A 21,890-nucleotide genomic window follows, 5' to 3' on the forward strand; every position below is an offset into this window, starting at 1 on the left:
CTGCTGACAGTGCGCTTACTTGATTCTCCGCCCAGCAAAGAATTCTGGTGGCTTCTACCCTCGCCACCCTGCTCCTTGTGCCGCCCTGGCGGTTTACATGAGCCCCTGCGGTCTGACTGGATCAGAACCGGTTGGTCGCGAAGCAGGAACTCCGCTTGACTTAGGGCGTTGTTTATGGCCCTTAGTTCCAGGATATTGATGTGAAGGCAAGTCTGTTGGCTTGACCACAAACCTTGGAATTTTCTTCCCTGTGTAACTGCCCCCCACCCTCGGAGGCTTGCATCCGTGGTCACCAGGACCCAGTCCTGAATGCCGAATCTGCGGCCCTCGAGAAGGTGAGCACTCCGCAGCCACCACAGGAGAGACACCCTGGCCCTGGGGGATAGGGTGATTAACCGATTCATCTGAAGATGTGATCCGGACCACTTGTCCAGTAAGTTCCATTGTCCTTGCATGGAACCAGCCGAAGGGGATGGCCTCGTATGATGCCATCATCCTTCCCAGGACTCGAGTGCAGTGATGCACTGACACCTGTTTTGGTTTTCAATGGATTCCTGACCAGTGTCATGAGCTCCTGAGCTCTCTCTATCGGGAGATAAACCCTCTTCTGGTCTGTGTCTAGGATCATGCCTAGGCGAGGCAGATGAGATGTAGGAACCAACTGCGACTTTGGAATATATAGAATCCAGTCGTGTTGCCATTTCACTTCCAGAGAAGGTGATACGCTGTCCAGCAACTGCTCTCTTGATCTCGCTTTTATGAGATCATCCAAGTATGTGATAATAGTGACACCTTGCTTCCGCAGGAGCACCATCATATCCGCCATTACCTTGGTGAAATTGGTAATGACAACCCCGTACCGCAATTCTGAGGTACGCCTGATGAGGTGGATAAATGGGGACACAAAGGTATGCATCCCTTATGTCCCGATTCATTTCAGGCATGCAATGACCACTCTTAGCGATTCCATCTTGAACCTGAACCTTTTCAGGTATATGTTCAGGGATTTTAATTCAATATGGGTCTAACCGAACCGTCTGGTTTCGGGATTATAACATGGTCGAATAATAACACCCTCTTGTTGAAGGAGGGGACCCTTGACCACCACCTGTTGAAGATACAATTTACGAATTGCAGTTAACACTGGCTCCCTCTCTTGGGGGGAAGCCCGCCGGGTCCTCGGTGAGGGGGCATCTTCTCACAGTACAGCCTGTATCCCTGCGATACAATTTCTATTGCCCAGGGATCTAACAGGGAGTGAACCCACTTGTGGCTGAACTTACGAAGGCGTGTCCCCACCGGGCCTAGCTCCGCCTGTGGAGCCCCAGCGACAAGCGGTGGATTTTTGTAGAGGCCGGGGAGGACTTCTGTTCCTGGGGACTAGCTGTGTTGTACAGCTTCTTTCCTCTGCCCCCGGCTCTGACAAGAAAGGACGCACCTCAGACTTTCTTGTTTCTTTATTCGAAAAGCTGCATTTAATAATGTCGTGCTTTCCTAGGCTGTGCAGGAATATAAGGCAAAATATCAGAATTACCAGCTATAACTGTGGAGACCAGGCCCGAGAACCTTTCTCCACACAATCCTCAGCCTTCAATATGCCTCTTAAGTCGGCATCATCTGTCCAAAGTATATTCTACAGGACACGTCAAGCAGAAATCGACATAGCTTTTGTCTCTAGGACCCAGTATACTCATGTCCCTTTGGGCATGCTTTATAATTATATATCTATCACTTAAGACAGCATCTTAAAATATTTATATGCATACTAGGGTCTCAATCTCTGCCGATAAGGTACCTGTCCACGCTGCCACAGCGCTATAAACCCATGCCGACACAATCGCCGGTCTGGGTAGTATACTAGAATGTGCACGCTATCTGCAGGATCCCTGAGAATAGCTAGTGCAAACAGGACACCCAAGGGAAAGATTCTCAACACATCCTGGCCCTAGTGGGGAAAGGATACAGCCTGAGAATTCTCTTGTGGGAAGCTGCCGTCTCTTGTCTGGAGATTCCCGCTCTTTTTCCTCATGAGAGGAGGGAAATTTACCTCAGCCTTCTTCCCCTTAACATGTGTACTCTCGTGTCAGAGACAGATGAGTCATCAGTGATATGCAAATCATCTTTTATTCCAATAATCATATATTGAATATCTTTTAGCCCTCTTGGCTGTAACTTTGCATTATCGTAGTCGACAGTGGAGTTAAACTCCGTGTCGATACTTTGTTATTTTGGATAGTGAACATAGAGAGACTCTGAAGGACTATGTGACATAGGGACAGACCAGGGTAGATTTCCTTTCTGTTCCCTAACCTTTTGTGCAATAATTTTACCTCAGCACTTACACATATCCAAACAGGTGTCGGCGTTGTTGACGGAGACACCCTCCCACACACTTATCCGCTCTATCACCTCCTTAGAGGAGCCTTTTACCTCAGACATGTCGACACACGCGTACCGACACACCACACACACAGGGGATGCTCTATTTGAAGACAGTTCCCCCACCAGGCCCTTTGGAGAGACAGAGAGTATGCCAGCACACACCACAGCGCTATATAATACAGGGATGTACACTATACTGAGTGATTTTTCCCCTATAGCAGCTTATATACACAGTTTTGCGCCTAAATTTATGTGCCCCCCCCCTCTCTTTTTTACCCTTTGTGTACCAGGATACTGCAGGGGAGAGCCTGGGGAGCTTCCTTCCAGCTGAGCTGTGAAGAGAAAATGGCGCCGGTGTGCTGAGGAAGAAGGCCCGGCCCCCTCAGCGGTGGGCTTCTGTCCTTTTATGTACTTTAATGGCGGGGGTTAATGCACATATACAGTTTATCAGACTGTATTATGTGCTTTTCGCCAAGTAAGGTAATCTAATTGCTGCCCAGGGCGCCCCCCCCCCCCCAGCGCCCTGCACCCATCAGTGACCGGAGTGTGTGGTGTGCTAAGGGAGCAATGGCGCACAGCTACAGTGCTGTGCGCTACCTTAATGAAGACCGGAGTCTTCAGCCGCCGATTTTCAACTTCTCTTCGTTCTTCTGGCTCTGCAAGGGGGACGGCGGCGCGGCTCCGGGACCGGACGACCGAGGACTGGGCCTGTGTTCGATCCCTCTGGAGCTAATGGTGTCCAGTAGCCTTAGAAGCCCAAGCTAGCTGCAAGCAAGTAGGTTCGCTTCTCTCCCCTGTCCCACGTAGCAGTGAGTCTGTTGCCAGCAGATCTCACTGAAAATAAAAAACCTAACAAATACTTTCTTTTCTAGGAAGCTCAGGAGAGCCCCTAGGGTGCATCCAGCTCTGGCCGGGCACAGATACTAACTGAGGTCTGGAGGAGGGGCATAGAGGGAGGAGCCAGTGCACACCAGATATAGTACCTAATCTTTCTTTTAAGAGTGCCCAGTCTCCTGCGGAGCCCGTCTATACCCCATGGTCCTTACGGAGTACCCAGCATCCACTAGGACGTCAGAGAAAACGGCATTTATGCGCATGGTACGCAGCGCGCATGCGCTAAGTACTTTCACACAAAACTTTGTAGTTTTACACAAGCTCGAGTGACGCTTTTCAGTCGCTCGAGTGTTCGTTGTTTGATTGACAGGAAGTGGGTGTTTCTAGGCGGCAACTCAGCGTTTTCAGGGAGTGTGCTAAAAAACACAGGCGTGCCAGGTAAAAACGCAGGAGTGGCTGGCCGAATGCAGGGCGTGTTTGTGACGTCAAACCAGGAACTAAACAGACTGCAGTCATCGCAAGCTAGGAGTAAGTATTGAGCCACTCTGAAACTGCATGAAATTTTTTAGTAGCAGAACTGCTAACCTTTTGATCGCACTTCTGCTAAGCTAAGATACACTCCCTGAGGGCGGCGGCCTAGCATTTGCAATGCTGCTAAAAGCAGCTAGTGAGCGATCAACTCGGAATGAGGGCCATTGATCACAAAATTCCTTTGTAAATAATATTTGCAGTTTTTTCTTTAGGGATCAACACAAAAAGTTGCTTGGGGCTACTACCTTGTGAGCAAGCCACGTAAAGCTGCCCATGGGAGAAACAGCTGGTCCTGAGATCTATGCCTGCAGCCAAGAGCATTTTTTGGGGTGTGCAATATATGTATATATAGGGGCTACATGTTACATCTGCCCCACTTTCAGTGCAACATTGTTGCTGAATAACCCCCATATTCATTTTGGACTTGAGGAGCCTGCACACTACACAAGCAAGTCTTTCCTTTAGCACTCCTCTCCCTGATGTCACACAGATATAATACATACCTCAGTTCTTTCTAGGTCACTAATGCTGCTTTCACATCGCAAAACCTGCTTTTGAAACGGTTCTTAAAATGGGTCTGAGCAGTTAAACCCCATGTTGTAACCAGTATATTACCATTTCATTACCGTTTTGGTACCTTTCACACTGAACCTGTTTCACCCATACAAAACAGTGGTTGTCATTTTAAATGTTTATTTCCTGTTTCTGCCTGGTGAGATCACACATGGAGACAGCCTATCACCTTCTGGGGCTTGCAAATACCGTTTCAGACCCTTTCACACTGCACAATTAAACGGGTCTGAAACGGGTAGGACCCTGCTTTTTTACCGTTTCAAAATACCGGTATTTTGTAAACGGTAAATTGAAGGTGACCCTTTCACATCGCAGCTCGAACCGTTTAGGAAGCCAGTAAAAACGGCAAATTACCGGGTACAAGCTGCGGTGTGAAAGGGGTAAGAGCTATACAATAGTGAAAACACGATCCAAATTTATGCAGATTTTGCGTGCTGTCGAAACAGAAAAAAAATCCCAAAAATGTTACAGTCCCTAAAAGTAGATTTGTTTACAGTTGTGCACATACACAACCCTTAGTTTTGTTTTATGTGTGTGTGTGTTTTAAAGCTTTCATAATTATCTGCACTTCATATTAAATATATTAAAGGTTTGTATTTGTATTACAAGTAAATGTAAACTTTCCAATCATAAAATACTATACATTTGTATTAATACACTTCTTTCCATCAATCACCGTCAAGACCCCTTCAATGTGAGTATTTGGGAAATTCCATTCTCACATGGGGGCTAATTCAGACTTGATCGCTGCTGTGCTTTTTCGCACAGCAGCGATCAGGTCTGAACTGCGCATGCGCCGGCAACGCAGTACGCCGTTGCATGTCAGACAGTCGACGGCTGTCTTAGCCATGCGATCGCCTCTGCCTGATGGACAGGCAGAGGCAAACGCTGGGTGGGAGGGGGCGGGCCATGGCAGCTGCGTGACGTCACACGCAGCCGCTGCAACCCAGACAGCGACAAGTAGCTCCCTGCCAGCGCTCAGGAGCTGCGCTGGCTGGGAGCTACTCTTCCAGTACAAAAGCATTGCCGCTGTGCAATGCTTTTGTACTTGTGGGGTGGGGTGGGGTAGGGGGGGTGCGCGTGAATGTAGCACATCTATGATCAAGTCTGAATTAGGTCCAAGGATAGTTGTATATTGCTTACTTGAGAGCTAGCATAAAGATGAACCTTCCAATTCTGACCCCTACTTGAAGAGGACTTACCTTTATTTACAAGGAGACATTATTAAATTCTCTGATTACTAAATTGCTGACATTGCTCTGTACAATGAGGGGATCATGATGCTACATACAAAGATATGAAGCAGATGGTGATGGTTTATAGTATAACAGGTGACGGAAACGTGGCAAGTAAGGTGGTGGAATAACAACTGTAGCTGCTGGTGTGGAAAGTGGATGTGGCTACTGTAAAGCAGAAGAATATCAGCCACTAATAATAAAGCAGTCAATGGTGACTGACATTTCTGGACAGTAACCAATGGGGCACAACTGTTGGAAGCAGAGACACAATACATGAACCGGTTACTGTAGAAATTCTAACAGTCAGCTGCTATCAAACATGTCTGTCCTGTACTGTTTATCTAGCCTTCCTCTCCCTTCAGAAAAGACCCCTGGCCACATGTTGCAGTCATTATTGTAGTTATTTGCCAGTTTGGAATAGCTGTGTCTGATATTTTTCTTTACTATTATTCTCGATGCTGATAATGCAGCCAGGACAGTTGTTTTCTGTGATGTTCAGTAGAAGTAGAAATCACCAAATGCAAAAGAGAGATGGCAACAGCAATGGCAGTTATCAGTAATGGCAGTTACTCTTACTGGATACAGCTGCTGTACTGAGATGGTATTCCCGGGATCTTCTAAATAACCTTTGTCCTTGGTGTGATGATGCTCCTCCAGTACCAGGTCATTTCCCACTGCCTACACAAAGTTTTAAATAGTTTTAATTTGTGGAAAGATGATTATGTGTGAGGCAGGACACAGAATTGATCTAAAGTGCAGCAGTTTCTGTCACTGAAGGGAACATTTACTAAGCAGTGATACCTTAACCATTCTAGCTGTGTTGGAGGGGTGCCTCCAACACAGCTAGAGGCACCAGAGGTAAGCCTAAGAAACCAGCCATTATTGGCTCTCAGGAACAGAGCACCAGTTCAGCTTCCGCAAAAGTTTCAGCATGGCGGTGCCCGCCCACCCCGAGAGGATCTTGTGGTTGGAGCTCGGTTACTTCGCTTCAGCCACATCTGGGAAGGTTCCTGCCAGGATGTCTGGGTAAGAGACCTCATCTCTCAGGGTTACAAGCTGGAGATCGATGGTGCTCCTCCCCAACGATTTTTAAAATCAAGCTCATCAGCTATAGAAAATATGCATGTTACGCTGCTACTGGCCATCACTAAGTTGGTCCAGTCCCAGGTAATTGTTCCAGTGCCCCTGCATCAACAGGGACAAGGTTACTACTCCAGCCTATTCATAGTACCAAAACCAGACAGGTCTGTGAGAACCATTTTGAATCTGAAGTCCTTGAATCCTTACCTGAAGGTTTTCAAATTCAAGATGGAATCTATAAGAGCGGTGATCGCAGACCTGGAACCACAGGAATTCCTGGTATCCCTGGATATCAAGGACGCCTACCTCCATATCCCGATTTGGCCTCCTCATCAGGCCTATCTAAGGTTCGCCCTGCTGAACGATCACTACCAGTTCCAGGCGTTACCCTTCGGACTGTCTACTGCTTCGAGGGTGTTCACGAAGGTGATGGCAGAAATGATGTTCCAACTCGGAGTCCACGGGGGCAAAGTTGTCCCTTACCAGGACGATCTCCTGATAAAAGCGAATTCCCAGGAGCTTCTCCTGCTCCATATAGATCGCACGATACAACTTCTGTCTCACCACGGGTGGATCCTAAATCTCCAGAAGTCCCACTTGGACCCTTCTCAGCGGCTCCTGTTTCTGGATATGCTACTGGATACTGTAGTACGAGTATTCCTCCCAGAGGACAAAGCGAGAATGCTCCAGGAAAATGGTTAGCATGGTTCTCCGACCTGCTAGAATACCCATTCATCTTTGCTTAAAATTGTTGGGAAAGATGGTGGCCTCGTACGAGGCGATACAGTATGGAAGGTTCCATGCCAGACCCTTCCAACTGGACATCCTGAGCAAATGGTCCGGTTCCCATCTCCAGATGCACCGGATGATTCAGCTGTCACCCCAGGCCAAGATTTCTCTCCTGTGGTGGTTACAGTCTTCCAATCTACTGGAAGGTCGACACTTTGGGATTCAGGATTGGGTCCTCCTCACGATGGATGCGAGTCTGAGGATGGGGAGCTGTCACCCAGGGGGCGCAGTTCCAGGGCAGGTGGTCTGCCCAAGAGGCCCTACTTCCGATCAACATCCTGGAACTTCGTTCTATCTACAATGCTCTGATTCGGGCCTCCCTTCTGCTCCAGAATCTGGCAATCCAGGTTCAGTCGGACAACGCCACGGCTGTGGCGTACATCAATCGACAAGGAGGGACAAAAAGCAGGGCCTGCATGCGAGAAGTGTCAAGGATACTCCTCTGGGCGGAAAGAAATGCAAGAGCACTGTCCGCAATCTACATTCCGGGAGTGGACAACTGGGAAGTGGACTTCCTGAGTCATCACGATCTCCACCCGGGGGAGTGGGGACTCCACCCTCAGGTGTTTCAACAGATTATCGACCGGTGGGGATGCCCGCAGATCGACATGACGGCATCTCGCCTCAACAAGAATCTTCGCTGCTATTGCACGCGGACCAGAGACCCTCAGGCGAGCGTGGTGGATGGGCTGACATCGCCTTGGCCTTACCAGCTGGTCTACCTATTTCCTCCGATTCCGTTGATCCCAAAAGTGCTCAAGAGGATCAGGCATCAAGTAGTGCAAGCAATCTTGATTGCACCGGATTGGCCCCAAAGAGTGTGGTACGCAGCTCTCCTGGACATGTCCATAGAAGACCCTTGGCCTCTGATACTAAGACGCTATCTTCAGCAAGGACCGTTCGTCTACCCGGACTTACGGTGACTTCGTTTGATGGCATGGAGGTTGAGCGGAACATCCTAGCACACAAAGGGCTTTCCAAAAAGGTCATTGCCACTATGGTGCAAGCCAGAAAACCTGTGACGTCAAAACATTATCATCATATCTGGCGGAGATATGTCTCCTGGTGCGAAGAATGCATATATCCATCTGCAAACTTCCACTTGGGAAGATTCCTTTGTTTCCTGCAAACTGGAGTGGGTAAAGGCTTACGTCTGGGATCCATTAAAGTACAGATTTCAGCTCTTTCCGTCTTCTTCCAGAAGAAGTTGGATCTATTGCCAGAAGTTCAGACCTTCTTGCAAGGGGTGCCTCACATACAACCTCCGTTTGTTCCGCCTACGGCAGCTTGGGATTTGGATGTGGTGTTACATTTCCTGCAGTCCTCCTGGTTTGAACCTCACATGGAAGACGGTGATGTTACTGGCTCTGGCTTTTGCTATACGTGTCTTGGAATTGGGGGCCTTATCGTGTAAAAGTCCATACTTGGTCTTTTTTACGAGGACAGAGTGGAGCTCAGAACTAGACCGGATTTCCTGCCGAAGGTGGTCTCCGCGTTTCACTTGAATCAGCCTATTGTGATTCCGTCCAGTTCTGACACTTCTACCCCTCCGGAGGCATTGGATGCAGTGCGAGCCTTCAAAATCTATGTCAAGAGGATGGCTCAGATCAGAAAGACGGATTCCTTATTCGTGCTCTATGATGCGCAGAAGAAGGTTTGTCCTGCTCAAAGCAGTTCATTGCTCGTTGGATTCGACTTACTATCCAACAGGCCTATGTGTCGGCAGCCTTACCTATTCCTAAGTCTCTGAAGGCCCACTCTACAAGATCGATGGGCTCTTCCTGGGCGGCTGCCCATGGAGTCTTGGCCCTGCAACTATGCCGAGCCACTACCTGGTCAGGGAAGAACACTTTTGTGAAGATCTACAAATTTGATACTCTGGCCAAAGAGGATACCCAGTTTGGGCAGGCGGTGATGCAGATGTCTCCGCACGTTTCCGCCCATTCTGGAAGCTTTGGCACATCTCCATTGTACTAATGTTCCCCCAATATCCCTTATGGAAGCTAGAGAAAATGGTATTTTAATACCTACCGGTAAATCCTTTTCTCGTAGTCCATAAGGAATATTGGGCACCCGCCTCTGTGCTGTGACTTTCTGCAGGTTCTCTGTTCTGTGTTACCTGTTCAGCTGTTGCTGTTATGTTGCCAGCATTTGCTGGCCCGCTTATGTTATGGTGTGCTGGTGTGTAAATCTCACCACACTTATTGTTGTTATGTTCCTTCTCTCAAGTATGTAATTTCTCCTTCGGGCACTGTTTTACCTATAACTGCCTGTGGGAGGGGGCATAGAGGGGAGGAGCCAGCACACACAGTGGAAGAAATTTAAAGTGCACTGGCTCCTTTGGACCCCGTCTATACCCATCGTACTAATGTGTCCCCAATGGACTACGAGAAAAGGATTTACTGGTAGGTATTAAAATCCTTTTTTTACCCAACATATAGGGCTTCATTCCATCTTAATGTCTTTTTGGCACTGGCATCTTAATTATGTCATATTAGTGGAAATATTTTAGTCTCCCTGTTCTGTCTGACAAATATATATGGAGTTGTGATATTTATTAAGTGACTTTTACTTCTTTGGACAGGTATGCTTTATTTAGGCTGGTTGTGTAACTGGCTCCCAAGGCTCTTGAATTTTTTAAAAAATATTCTTCCAAGTCACTTACTTGTATTTTAAAATTAAAAAAAATGTTTTCATGAAAAAACACAAGCCATAAACAAAATATATTTCCAGTAATCAATATGTATTTTTCTTTGGATTACAGACCAAAGAAAACAAGAGGCATTGTGACATTACCATGTATACAGTTTATCTCTTGCCATTTTATCAGGAAAAGGCAATGTTGACTATTACACTGCACCCACGGGATCCAGAGCGCCGGTCACATGACCGCATCCTGCACCCACAACCTGACTTTAGTTATGGTGCATAACAGATGGAGTTCAAGAACTGTAGGTACTGTACAACTAACATTTTAAATCTTCCCTTCAGAATTCCTACTGTGAGAGACAGGACTTTTTACAACTCTCACTAAATAAATAAAATTAGTTTTTAACACATTGAGGAGATTAAACAGTCCCTATAGGGATTGCTTACTATTAATATTAAACAGTAACAAAGGGACACATGTTCTGTGTGCTTTAAAAGGGTATGCAGACAACTTATCAGCAGAAAACAGACATTGATAATGTTGACATGGTTAGAATAACATCATTAATGTTGTTAACTGCTAAATGTCGAAATTGAATGTCATCAGAAATGTTGAGTCAGTGGGGGAGATTCAAATGTTTGAAAAGTCAGTTGGGTGTCTGTTTTTTCCTATCTATTAGATAGGAAAAAACAGAGTCCCAACTGACTTTTCAAACATTTGAATCTCCCCCATAATGTTGACATTTCAGGGAAGCTTATGGTTAAAGACAGAACAAGAAAAACAGCATGTCGACATAACGTAACTGTATGACAATATGGTAAATGTCAATATGACCATGCCCCAGGTGACAGAGGAAAAGGAAGGGAGGTGTCTGCACAAGCCAGCAGGGGATCCAGAGAGCAGGGAGAGGCTGGGCCACCGGTTACACCTTCCCAGGGGCTGTGTTCTGCAGAAATAGGCTGAATGGCCCTTGTCTCCACAAGTTGTTTCTGCATGACTCCGCCTCCTCCTAACAGCACCTTTGCAGGATCTGCCTAACAGACTACTGCTTCCTGAGCACTACTGTATCTTTGCAACAGGAGAGGAACAGATTCATCAGATTAGATCTTCATCAGTTGTTAGAGTATGGGGGAGCGGGTGGTGTGGTATAATTCACGGTAAGTAATACTTAGAATAATGATGGTAAGTGAATAATGATTTTAGGATTAAGGTTTTTTATGAGAATGAAGTAAGTAAATATGAGTTTAATGTTGTCAGTACTTTATGGTGGTCACTAATGCTGTCAGAATTATATGGCAGTCATTGATGCTGTCTGTAGTTATAGAGGGTGACTATCAACTTCAGGGACAGGATGGTACTGTGATGAGTGTTTGTCCAGGGTGACAGAAAGTCTAGCTTCACCCCTTCCTGGATATAGCCTTATGGTCTAGCAGAGTTGGTAAAGTAAAGCTCTTTATCACAGCACTTCAGAAAGGAGAATAGCAGCTTACAGGAATTCACTGTCGGTCCCAACAGCAAACCTACTACAACCCTATGTAAAATGGGTTTTAATTATTGCTTATCAGCTGAGCAAAGATATCCCGCTTCCCTACCAGTCTTGGTAAGAGACCCAAGTCCAATATCTACTTGTTTCTGGCAAGCTCACAAAGTGACACCATGCAGTGACTGGCTCCATGTAATCTAGCTGGACAGAAAAATGATCAAAATGCAACCAGTCACCAATGAAAGGGAACATAGATCACATGATCCCCCTGGGAATGCCAAGTGGGCTTAATATTTTAATGATGTCTGCATCCTGTTCTCCACTGGGAGAACAAAATTTCCACAACCCATAGGCATCAAAAGGTGTACTTCTTTGACTGGTGATTTTGTTAAATAAGCAAATAGACCAGCTATTTATTTAACCTGTGAAGAGGCTGGTCTATCCAAGCAAATTTGGTAAATCCTCAAGAACAATCTCACTTTAGAATTTAAACTCATTGGCCACTTTATTAGCTATAGCTGTTTGGTATACTCGTATAATCAGTCAATCACGTGGCAGCAATTCAATGCATAGAAGCATGCACACAGTAAATAAGTTAAGTTGCTGTTCAACACAAACACCAGAATGGGAAATCTGATCTAAGTGGCCTTGGTTGCAGTATGATTCAAGACAGGGTGATTAGAGTATCTCAGAACCTTCTGGTGTCCTGGGATTTTCACAAGTCTTAACAATTTAGAAAACAAAGAATTATGTATGCAAAAAACAACTTTCAGAAAGCAGCAGTTTTGTTGGCCAAAATGCCTTGTTAAAGACAAAGGTCAAAGGAGAATGGACAGACTGGTTGAAGCAGAGAGTAAGGCTACAGTGTCAATGCAGTATATAAGGACTCTTGGATAGATTTCAGTGAGCTGTAGTACCAAAATAATTTAACATAAGGCAGGAGGGACACCTGTGTGCTAGTTTGCAGAAAGACTAGTGTCCAACTGACTGATCATTATTCACTTGGAGAAATAAAGACACCCAAAAACGTTCTACTCTTAGGGTTTCTGTATTAATAATTGCAGCACTGCTGCGATTTTAACAATCTGTAATGTGATTGATATTTTCATATTGTCTGTGAACATCACCACTATGTATGAAATAGTAATTCACAGGGACAGCAGTAATGATAACCGCTGTTTCTGTGAAATCTCCTGCATTAGGCTATTAGTACTGTACATACAGTAGCAACAATTTGGAAATTATACAGAAACTGCAGTTTCTACCGAATTCATGGAAACATGCTTGATATTTATTGATATAAGCTCTTAATATTTATGTTTTTTTTTTTTTAAATATCCATTGTTAACTTTTTAGTCTGCAGATTGGTAAATATTTCTCTCCACTAAGTTTAAATTGTGAATTTTTACTGAGAATCCATGATGGCAAAATAAAAATAAATTTGTACCAAACCTTTATTTACTAAAACAAACACTGAAAAGCATCTGTGCCAAGTATTTCACATCTCAAATTTCAGAACAGAGTAAAAAAGCGTTATATTTTGGAATTATTTAATGTTAGAAAAGATATAATAAACTACACAAATTGCTGACTAACAGCTCCCTTTACAATGCTATCAAATATATAAACATTACTATATTGCATACATGTGTTACCCCTGACAAAGAATTCTTTCAAAGTTAATTGTAAACTCAGAACTTTGTAGCAGAAATCTCTTGATGGTTTATAGAGAAGATTTAAGGGGAGAACTTTATTCAGCCACTTTAGCTACTCTTCGACGTCTTCTATGAAAAGCCTTCAAGTCCCATTTTGTGGGTTCCAGCATGTAAGGTCCATTGTACACAAACAATACAGTCATTTTGTCAGCATACGTTAGATTCTGGAGGAGCTGAGGAAGGAAAATAAGGAGAATAAGCATTACCCTACTTTCAAGAAAGACCTGAAACTCCCAGCAAACCGAGAAGGACCAGTAAAGTAAAACAAAACCCCTACCTTCTATATCTGATTACAATGCAGAAATCTTAGCTACACAATTGCATATATATGATAAACCTATGTTCAAACATGCAGATACTGGTATCAAACTTACAAAACCCATTGATCTTTTTACATCTGTAGAATAAATACTTCTTATTAAGTTAAATTAACTTCAATTAATATTAAAATTTAGAACTAATGTAACTATATTTTCCTCAAATACATTAAGCACAGTGTTTAAAGATATATCCACACAAACATTTTCTCAGATGTCCTGGCTGCACAGGAAAACTCTACAAATACACATTCTCACACAGTTGTATAATTTCACATTGGGCCATAGTGCCAAAGAAACCCATTCATACGTACGCTGTGCATCTAAAGTTTTCCTGCGCACCTCTATGGGATGCCAGGGAAAGCCTGCAATATTGATGGTTATGATGTGAACAGTACATCGCAGCTATTGCTTTTAATTGAATTGACCCTTAAGATTTTTACTCTATTTTCCGTTAATTTAAGAAAGTAAAAGTGTACCAACATGATACCGCCAAGTGGTGATTACCTTTGGTGTAATAAAGAAATACTGAGAAGTGTTTTCTTTGCAAGCTGTCTTCACTACCATTTCGAATACTCGTCTTTCATTCACTGGATCCATGCCCTTAATGAACAAATATATAGATTATTAGCAAAGAAGCAAATGAAACATTAGATATGTTTATATACTTCTTATTTCCTTACCTGATTTATCTCGTCCACTACTCGGAACGGGCACCTGTTGAGCTCTTGGAGAGCCATTAGATAGAGCATTGTGGACACACTGCGCTCCCCTCCACTCTGATGATGCGGGGTCAGCTCATGAAGTTGTGTGCTACTTCTAAACTTTACACGGATCCTTATTCCATACTTATCATAATCCTCCTATCAAGAGCATACATTAATAAACAAAGATTAGCAATACATATGTTCTTTTATTTAATCAGTGTTTTCTTTTTAGAATAGGGTAAATATTTGCAAAAAAACCCATTACAAACATAATTCAGCAACTTAAATGAGGACGTTGGCATATTTGCCAGGGGACAAGCAAAAATAGGTGGCAAAACTTACCAAAACACCTCATAATTTTTCCAACAACATTCTAACATAGATTTGCAGCAGGCATTAGCTCAAAACTGATTTGTTTCCTCCACTTGGCTGATAATGACCATGAATAACTTCCCTCTTGAACCTTGTAAGGGACTTCCTGACGACTACCTGGGATACCTTCTGTTATGGCTTATCATCAATTAAAGTGCCAACAAGCAGCACAAGGACCCTGTAAGGCAGGCGCTGCAATCTTGGCAAGTGCAAAATGCTATTTTTAATGAAGATTTATTTGAGTTACAAAATTAAACATCAAAGATGGAGAATACGGGTATAGTATGGTTTGCCTGCGGCCGGTTTCCCGACGACTAACACACTGGCGCCGGGATCCCGAGCACATGCATGCCCTTACGGGGGCTATTTGTTCTCCCTCCAGGGGGGTCATGGACGCCAAGAGGGAGAATAGGTGTCGGTATGCCAGGTGTCGGGATTCCAACAGCCGGCAAACTGAATACCACCTGGAGCATACATATAAAAATCAGCATAGTAAAAGCTACGAGATACCACAAACAGATATTACGAGCACAATAATAGGATTTAAATTACCTACCAGTAAATCCTTTTCTCGTAGTCCGTAGAGGATGCTGGGGTCCACATTAGTACCATGGGGTATAGACTGGTCCACTAGGAGCCACTGGCACTTTAAGAGTTTGAGAGTGTGGGCTGGCTCCTCCCTCTATGCCCCTCCTACCAGACTCAGTATAGGAACTGTGCCCGAGGAGACGGACAACTGCGAGAGAAGGAAATTACACAGATAGTGGTGAGATTCACACCAGCTCACACAAACCAGGCACACCAAGATAACAAGCTTGAAACTCAGCAACGGCTGAATAACATGACTGATTCACATCACAACGCAGTACTTAACAAAGAACAAAGCAGTACTGAACTAAGCAACCACTGCAGGAAAACGAAGCGCTGGGCAGGCGCCCAGCATCCTCTATGGACTACGAGAAAAGGATTTACCGGTAGGTAATTAAAATCCTATTTTCGCTTACGTCCTAGATGATGCTGGGGTCCACATTAATACAATGGGGATGTACTAAAGCTCCCAGAACGGGAGGGAGAGCGCGGAGGCTCCTGCAGAACTGACTGACTTCAGGTCCTCAGAGGCCAAAGTATCAAACTTGTAGAACTTTGCAAACGTGTTCGACCCAGACCAAGTAGCCGCTCGGCAAAGTTGTAAAGCCGAGACTCCCTGGGCAGCCGCCCAGAAAGAACCCACCTTACGAGTAGAGTGGGCTTTAACAGACGTAGGACACGGCAAGCCTGCTGTAGAATACGCATGCTGGATAGTGAACCTGATCCAGAGAGAGATCGTCTGCTTAGAAGCAGGACACCGAAGTTTCTTGGGATCATACAGGACAAACAGAGAGTCCGATTTCCTGTGACGAGCAGTCCTCTTCACATAAATTTTCAGAGCCCTTATAACATCCAAGGACTTTGATGAAATTGAGGAGTCAGTAGCAACTGGCACCACAATAGGTTGGTTGATATGAAATGCCAACACAACCTTCGGAAGAAACTGCTGACGTGTCCGGAGCACAGCTCTATCTTCATGGAATATCAAGTAGGGGCTCTTACAAGACAAAGCCCCCAACTCCGACACACGTCTAGCAGAAGCTAAGGCCAACAAAGTGATTGCCTTCCACGTAAAAAAACTTGACCTCAACCTCCGGTACAGGTTTGAACCAATCCGATTGGAGGAACTGTAACACCACGTTAAGATTCCAGGGCGCCGTAGGCGGCACAAAGGGAGGCTGGATGTGCAGAACCCCTTTCAAGAAAGTCTGAACCTCAGGAAGGGATGCCAATTGTTTCTGGAAGAAAATGGATAGGGCCGAAATCTGGACCTTTATGGACCCCAACCTCAGGCCCATATCCACACCTGTTTGCAGGAAGAGGAGAAACCGTCCCAGTTGAAACTCCACCGTAGGAAACTTCTTGGACTCACACCAAGATACATATTTTTTCCAAATACGATGAAAATGTTAAGACGTTACTCCTTTCCTAGCCTGTATCAGGGTAGGAATAACCTTGTTCGGAATGCCCTTCCGAGCTAATATCTGGTGTTCAACCTCCATGCCGTCAAACGTAGCCGCGGTAAGTCTTGATAAGCGAACGGCCCCTGCAGCAGGTCCTCCCGAAGAGGAAGAGGCCTCGGCTCTTCTAGCAGTAGATCCAGAAGATCCGCGTACCAAGCCCTTCTTGGCCAGTCCGGAGCAATGAGGATTGCCTGAACTCTTGTTCTCCTTATGAGTTTTAGAACTCTTGGAATGAGTGGAAGTGGAGGAAACACATACACCGACTGGAACACCCACGGAGTCACTAAGGCGTCCACCGCGACGGCTTGCGGGTCCCTCGACCTGGAATAATACCACCGAAGCTTCTTGTTGAGACGAGAGGCCATCTTGTCTATTTGAGGTACACCCCAAAGATCTATTACCTCCGTGAACACCTCCGGATGGAGTCCCCACTCTCCTGGATGGAGATCGTGTCTGCTGAGGAAGCCCGCTTCCCAGTTGTCTACTCCCGGAATGAAGATTGCTGACAGCGCCAATGCATGTTTTTCTGCCCAGAGGATGATTCTTGTTACCTCTGACATTGCAGCTCTGCTCTTCGTTCCGCCCTGTCAGTTTATGTAAGCCACAGTCGTTACATTGTCCGACTGCACTTGAATGGCTCGATCTTGCAGAAGATGGGCCGCTTGGAGAAGACCGTTGTACACAGCTCTTAGTTCCAGAATGTTTATTGGAAGGCTGAATTCCAGGCTTGACCACCTTCCTTGGAAGGTTTTCCCCTGAGTGACTGCGCCCCAGCGCCGGAGACTTGAATCCGTGGTTAGAAGGATCCAGTCCTGAATCCCGAACCTGCGGCCCTCCAGAAGGTGAGGTAGTTGCAGCCCCAGAGGAGTGATATCCTGGCTTTCGGAGACAGATGTATTCTCTGGTGCATGTGTAGATGAGATCCCGACCACTTGTCCAGGAGATCCAGTTGGAAGGCCCGAGCATGAAACCTTCAAAATTGTAGAGCCTCGTAAGAGGCCACCATCTTCCCCAGAAGGCGAATGCACTGATGAACCGAAACCCGGGCTGGCTTCAGGACATCCCGGACCATTGTCTGCATCACCAACGCTTTCTCCTCTGGAAGAAACACCCTCTGCACTTCTGTGTCAAGGATCATTCCCAGAAAAGACAACCTCCTGGTCGGCTCCAAATGTGATTTTGGAAGATTCAGGATCCAACCGTGTTCCCTGAGCAGATGAGTCGTGAGAACAATGGACTGCAACAGCTTCTCCCTGGACGACGTCTTTATCAGCAGATTGCCCAGATATGGGATTATGTTCACCCCCTGCCTGCGGAAGAGAACCATCATCTCTGCCATCACCTTGGTGAACACCCTCGGTGCTGTGGAGAGGCCGAATGGCAGTGCCTGAAACTGATAGTGACTGTCTAACAGTGCAAATCTGAGATAAGCCTAGTGCAGCGGCCAAATCGGAACGTGGAGGTACGCATCCTTGATATCCAAAGATACCAGAAATTACCCCTCCTCCAGACCTTAAATTACCGCTCTCAGAGACTCCATTTTGAATTTGAACTCCCTTAGATAAGGCTTTAACGAATGAAAGTTCAAAATCGGTCTGACTGAACCATCTGGTTTCGGTACCACGAAAAGGTTTGAGAAATAACCCTTGTTTTGCATATGAGGTGGAACCGGGATAATGACCTGTGACCTTTCCAATTATAGGATGGCTTCCTGTAGGATAGCCATGTCAGCAAAGCTGGTAAGCCTGATTTGAAGAAACGGTGAGGCGGGAGTTCCGAGTCTGTACCCCTGGGACACAATATCCTGCACCCAGGGATCCAGGCCGGAGGACACCCAGACGTGGCTGAAATGTCTGAGTCTCGCACCCACCAGGCCATTTTCCAGGCTGAGGATTTTGAGGAACCAGAAGCAGGTTTCTGGTCCTGGGAGCCTGCGGGTGCAGGCCTTTTGGATTTTGCACAACCACCCCTAAAGAAGGTGGCAGGAGGCTTGGACTTTTTTGCCTTAGTGGTCCGAAAGGACTGTGACACAGTTGAAGTTAAAGGTTTCTTCGTAGAAGGTGTAGCAGAGGGAAGGAAAGGTCACTTACCCGCGGTTGCCGTGGAAATCCACGCATCCAATGCTTCCCCAAATAGAGCCTGACCTGTGTACGGTAGGTTCTCCACACTTCTCCTGGATTACGCATCTGCAGACCATTGGCGTAGCCAGAGTCCCCTGCGAGCTGATACCGACATGGAATATATCCGCGCAGTCAGTGTACCCAGGTCCTTCATGGATTCCACCATGAACCCCGCAGAATCCTGTATGTTACGTAAAAACAATTCAATATCACTCCTATCCATTGTATCCAAATCCTCTAGTAATGTGCCTGACTACTTTACTATGGCTTTAGAAATCCATGCACAGGCGATAGTCGGCCTTAACGCCACTCCTGAAGCAGTGTAAATGGATTTGAGCGTAGTGTCAAGCTTATGATCAGCCGGTTCTTTTAACGCGGTAGATCCAGGGACAGGCAAAACCACCTTTTTAGACAGTCTGGAGACAGATGCGTTAGCAATGGGTGCGTTTTCCCATTTTTTCCTATCCTCCTCAGGGAAGGGAAAAGCTATCAGAACCCTTTTGGGGATCTGGAATTTTTTCTCCGTGTTTTCCCAGGATTTTTCAAATATAGCGTTTAATTCTTTAGACGCAGGGAAGGTTAGCGAGGCTTTCTTACTGTCAGTGAAGTAAGCCTCCTCAACCTGCTCAGGTGGTGTCAGTAATATTTAACACATCTCTAATGGACTCAATCATGAGCTGCACCCCCTTTTCAAGGGATGCCGCCCCCCTCAGCATGTCCCCATCACCGTCTGCAGTATCAGAGTCGGTATCCATGTCATCTTGCATAATTTGGACAAGTGCATGTTTCTGTGGGAACATGTTAGGGGATTATGCAGGAATAGGAACAGAGCCTCACCACACTGCCATAGATTTCTTTAACACCTGAGTTTCATTCTCAGTATTAGCTACCCTAGTAGAAATCTGAGATCATTCCTTTAATAGTTAGTTAACCACTCAGGCTCAACAATAGGGATCTGAGACAAGGCATTACATTCCTGTGTACATGGAATGGATTCCTCCTGAGAGGAAATCTCTTCTGCAGCATAAGACACAGAGTCCCTAGACATGGCTATGTGAGATTATAAAAACACACACACACAGAAATGTCAGCTACAGATTCCCCCCCAAGTATGACACAGAGGGACACAGAAATTGGAGCCAACCCACACACACACAGCGCTTCAGAGGTAGCCCAAATAAAACTACCAGCGCTATCTGTGTACCTTAATAGGTTACAAAGACCTTACACTGCCTCTCCCCCTTCTATAACTCCCTGGTACCGCACAGGATAGCTGGAGGTGTTGGGAGTGACAGCTTTCCCTGTCAGCGTCTGTGGAATAGGAGCTGCAGGCAGGAAAATGGCGCTGAACGCTGCTGGGTCTGCTTTGAGGAGAAGCTCCGCCCCCTGAACATGGCGCTGCTTCCCGCAATGGAGTTGTATTATACTGGCCTGAGGTGTGTGCTGACAGTGATCAATAGTCCCTGACAGGCTTGCCGACCAGTTTAGGGTGTAGACGCTGGCTCAGGGTGCCCCTCACAGCACCGCACTTACTGCTGAGCCCCGGAGCGTAGATAGTACTGCGCTCCCTACCCTGTTGCCGCCATCTTCACACCTGCTACCCGCTTGCTAGGAGAGCCGGTGACTCACTAGCCACAAACATCTTCTGGCTCTGTTAGGGGGTGGCGGCATACTGCTGGGGTGAGCGGTCGCCTGGGGCGGCTAACGATCTATTCCCTCAGGAGCTCAGTGTTCTGTCAGCGGAGATAGTGGCTCTCACCCCGTAGGGTAGGACACTGCTCACCCCCTAAGTCCCACGAAGCAGTGAGGCTGTTGCCAGCAGCCTCCCTGTGCCTAACTTACTCTTAAAAAAAAACTAAACTAAAGAAGCTCTAGGAGCTTTCCTAGCTGTGACCGGCTCCTCCAGGTACATTTTCTAAACTGAGTCTGGTAGGGGGGGCATAGAAGGAGGAGCCAGCCCACACTCTCAAACTCTTAAAGTGCCAGTGGCTCCTAGTGGACCCATCCAGTGGCTCCTAGTGGACCCGTCTATACCCCATGGTACTAATGTGGACCCCAGCATCCTCTAGGGCGTAAGAGAGGGTGTGGTTCATCAAATCGACAGTGTCTAGGTCGACAATGTTTAGGTCGACCACTATAGGTCGACAGTCACTAGGTCGACATGGATGGAAGGTTGACAGTGTTTCTAGGTCGACATGTGCTAGGTCGACAGGTCTAAAGGTCGACATGAGGATTTATTTATTTTTTGGTGTCGTTTTCTTCGTAGAGTGACCGGGATCCCAAATTAGTGCACCGCGTCCCCTCGCATGGCTCGCTTCGCTCGGCACACTTTACCGTTCCAATCGTAGTCCACGTGGATCGTTAAGTATGAAAAAATTCAAAAAAAGAAAAAAAATGTGAAAAACTCATGTCGACCTTTAGACCTGTCGACCTAGCACATGTCGACCTAGTGACTGTCGACCTATAGTGGTCGACCTAAGCATTGTCGACCTAGACACTTTCGATCTTCAGACCGGATCCCGTAAGAGAAATGGTAAAATTTGCATTGCAAGACACAACTGCCAATAAAACATACTTCTAGGGATTAGAGTAAATCATAGAGAGTATAAGTGATCAATAGCCGATACAGGACAAGAAATGTGTCAGCATTGAACAGGTGCAGCAAAAACTACTTTAAACATTTTACAAGCACCAGCAGTACAACCGTAAGCATGACGGTAATTCATCATGTTTACAGATGCACTGCCGGTGGGTGTAAAATGCTTTAAAGTAGCCATTTTACACACTTACCAACATCACAGCACCTGCCTTCCGGGGTCCATATATTGCTTGTAGACACTCAACAAGCACACTACATTCTGAATACTGCTGAAACCCTGTAGACCAGTGGTTTCCAAACTTTTTTGAATCACGGCGCCCTAGAATATCAGAATTTTTTTCACGGCACCCCAAGGCCAAAAATTTCTTATTGAGAAATTTAGAAATAAATATTACATTAAATAGATCGCGTTTATATGTCATCCTTAGGGTCAATTGTGTGGTAAGGGA

The 21,890-nt window shown here is 45.8% G+C and overlaps 1 protein-coding gene across 1 annotated transcript in view; it reads right to left on the reverse strand.

The window, feature by feature from the left end:
* Positions 1–13,093: 13,093 nt before the first annotated feature.
* The window catches only part of SMC5 (structural maintenance of chromosomes 5), a 403,478-nt gene continuing 394,681 nt past the window's right edge, over positions 13,094–21,890 (reverse strand). The window contains exons 22-24 of the mRNA XM_063913893.1: positions 14,276–14,455; positions 14,100–14,195; positions 13,094–13,448 (exon numbers count right to left, since the gene is read on the reverse strand). Coding sequence (XP_063769963.1) covers positions 13,311–13,448; positions 14,100–14,195; positions 14,276–14,455 — 414 coding nt within the window. The 3' untranslated portion in view covers positions 13,094–13,310. The remainder of the gene's footprint in view (positions 13,449–14,099; positions 14,196–14,275; positions 14,456–21,890) is intronic.

The sequence above is a fragment of the Pseudophryne corroboree genome, chromosome 1, assembly GCF_028390025.1.
Source record: "Pseudophryne corroboree isolate aPseCor3 chromosome 1, aPseCor3.hap2, whole genome shotgun sequence".
Classification (NCBI taxonomy): domain Eukaryota; kingdom Metazoa; phylum Chordata; class Amphibia; order Anura; family Myobatrachidae; genus Pseudophryne; species Pseudophryne corroboree.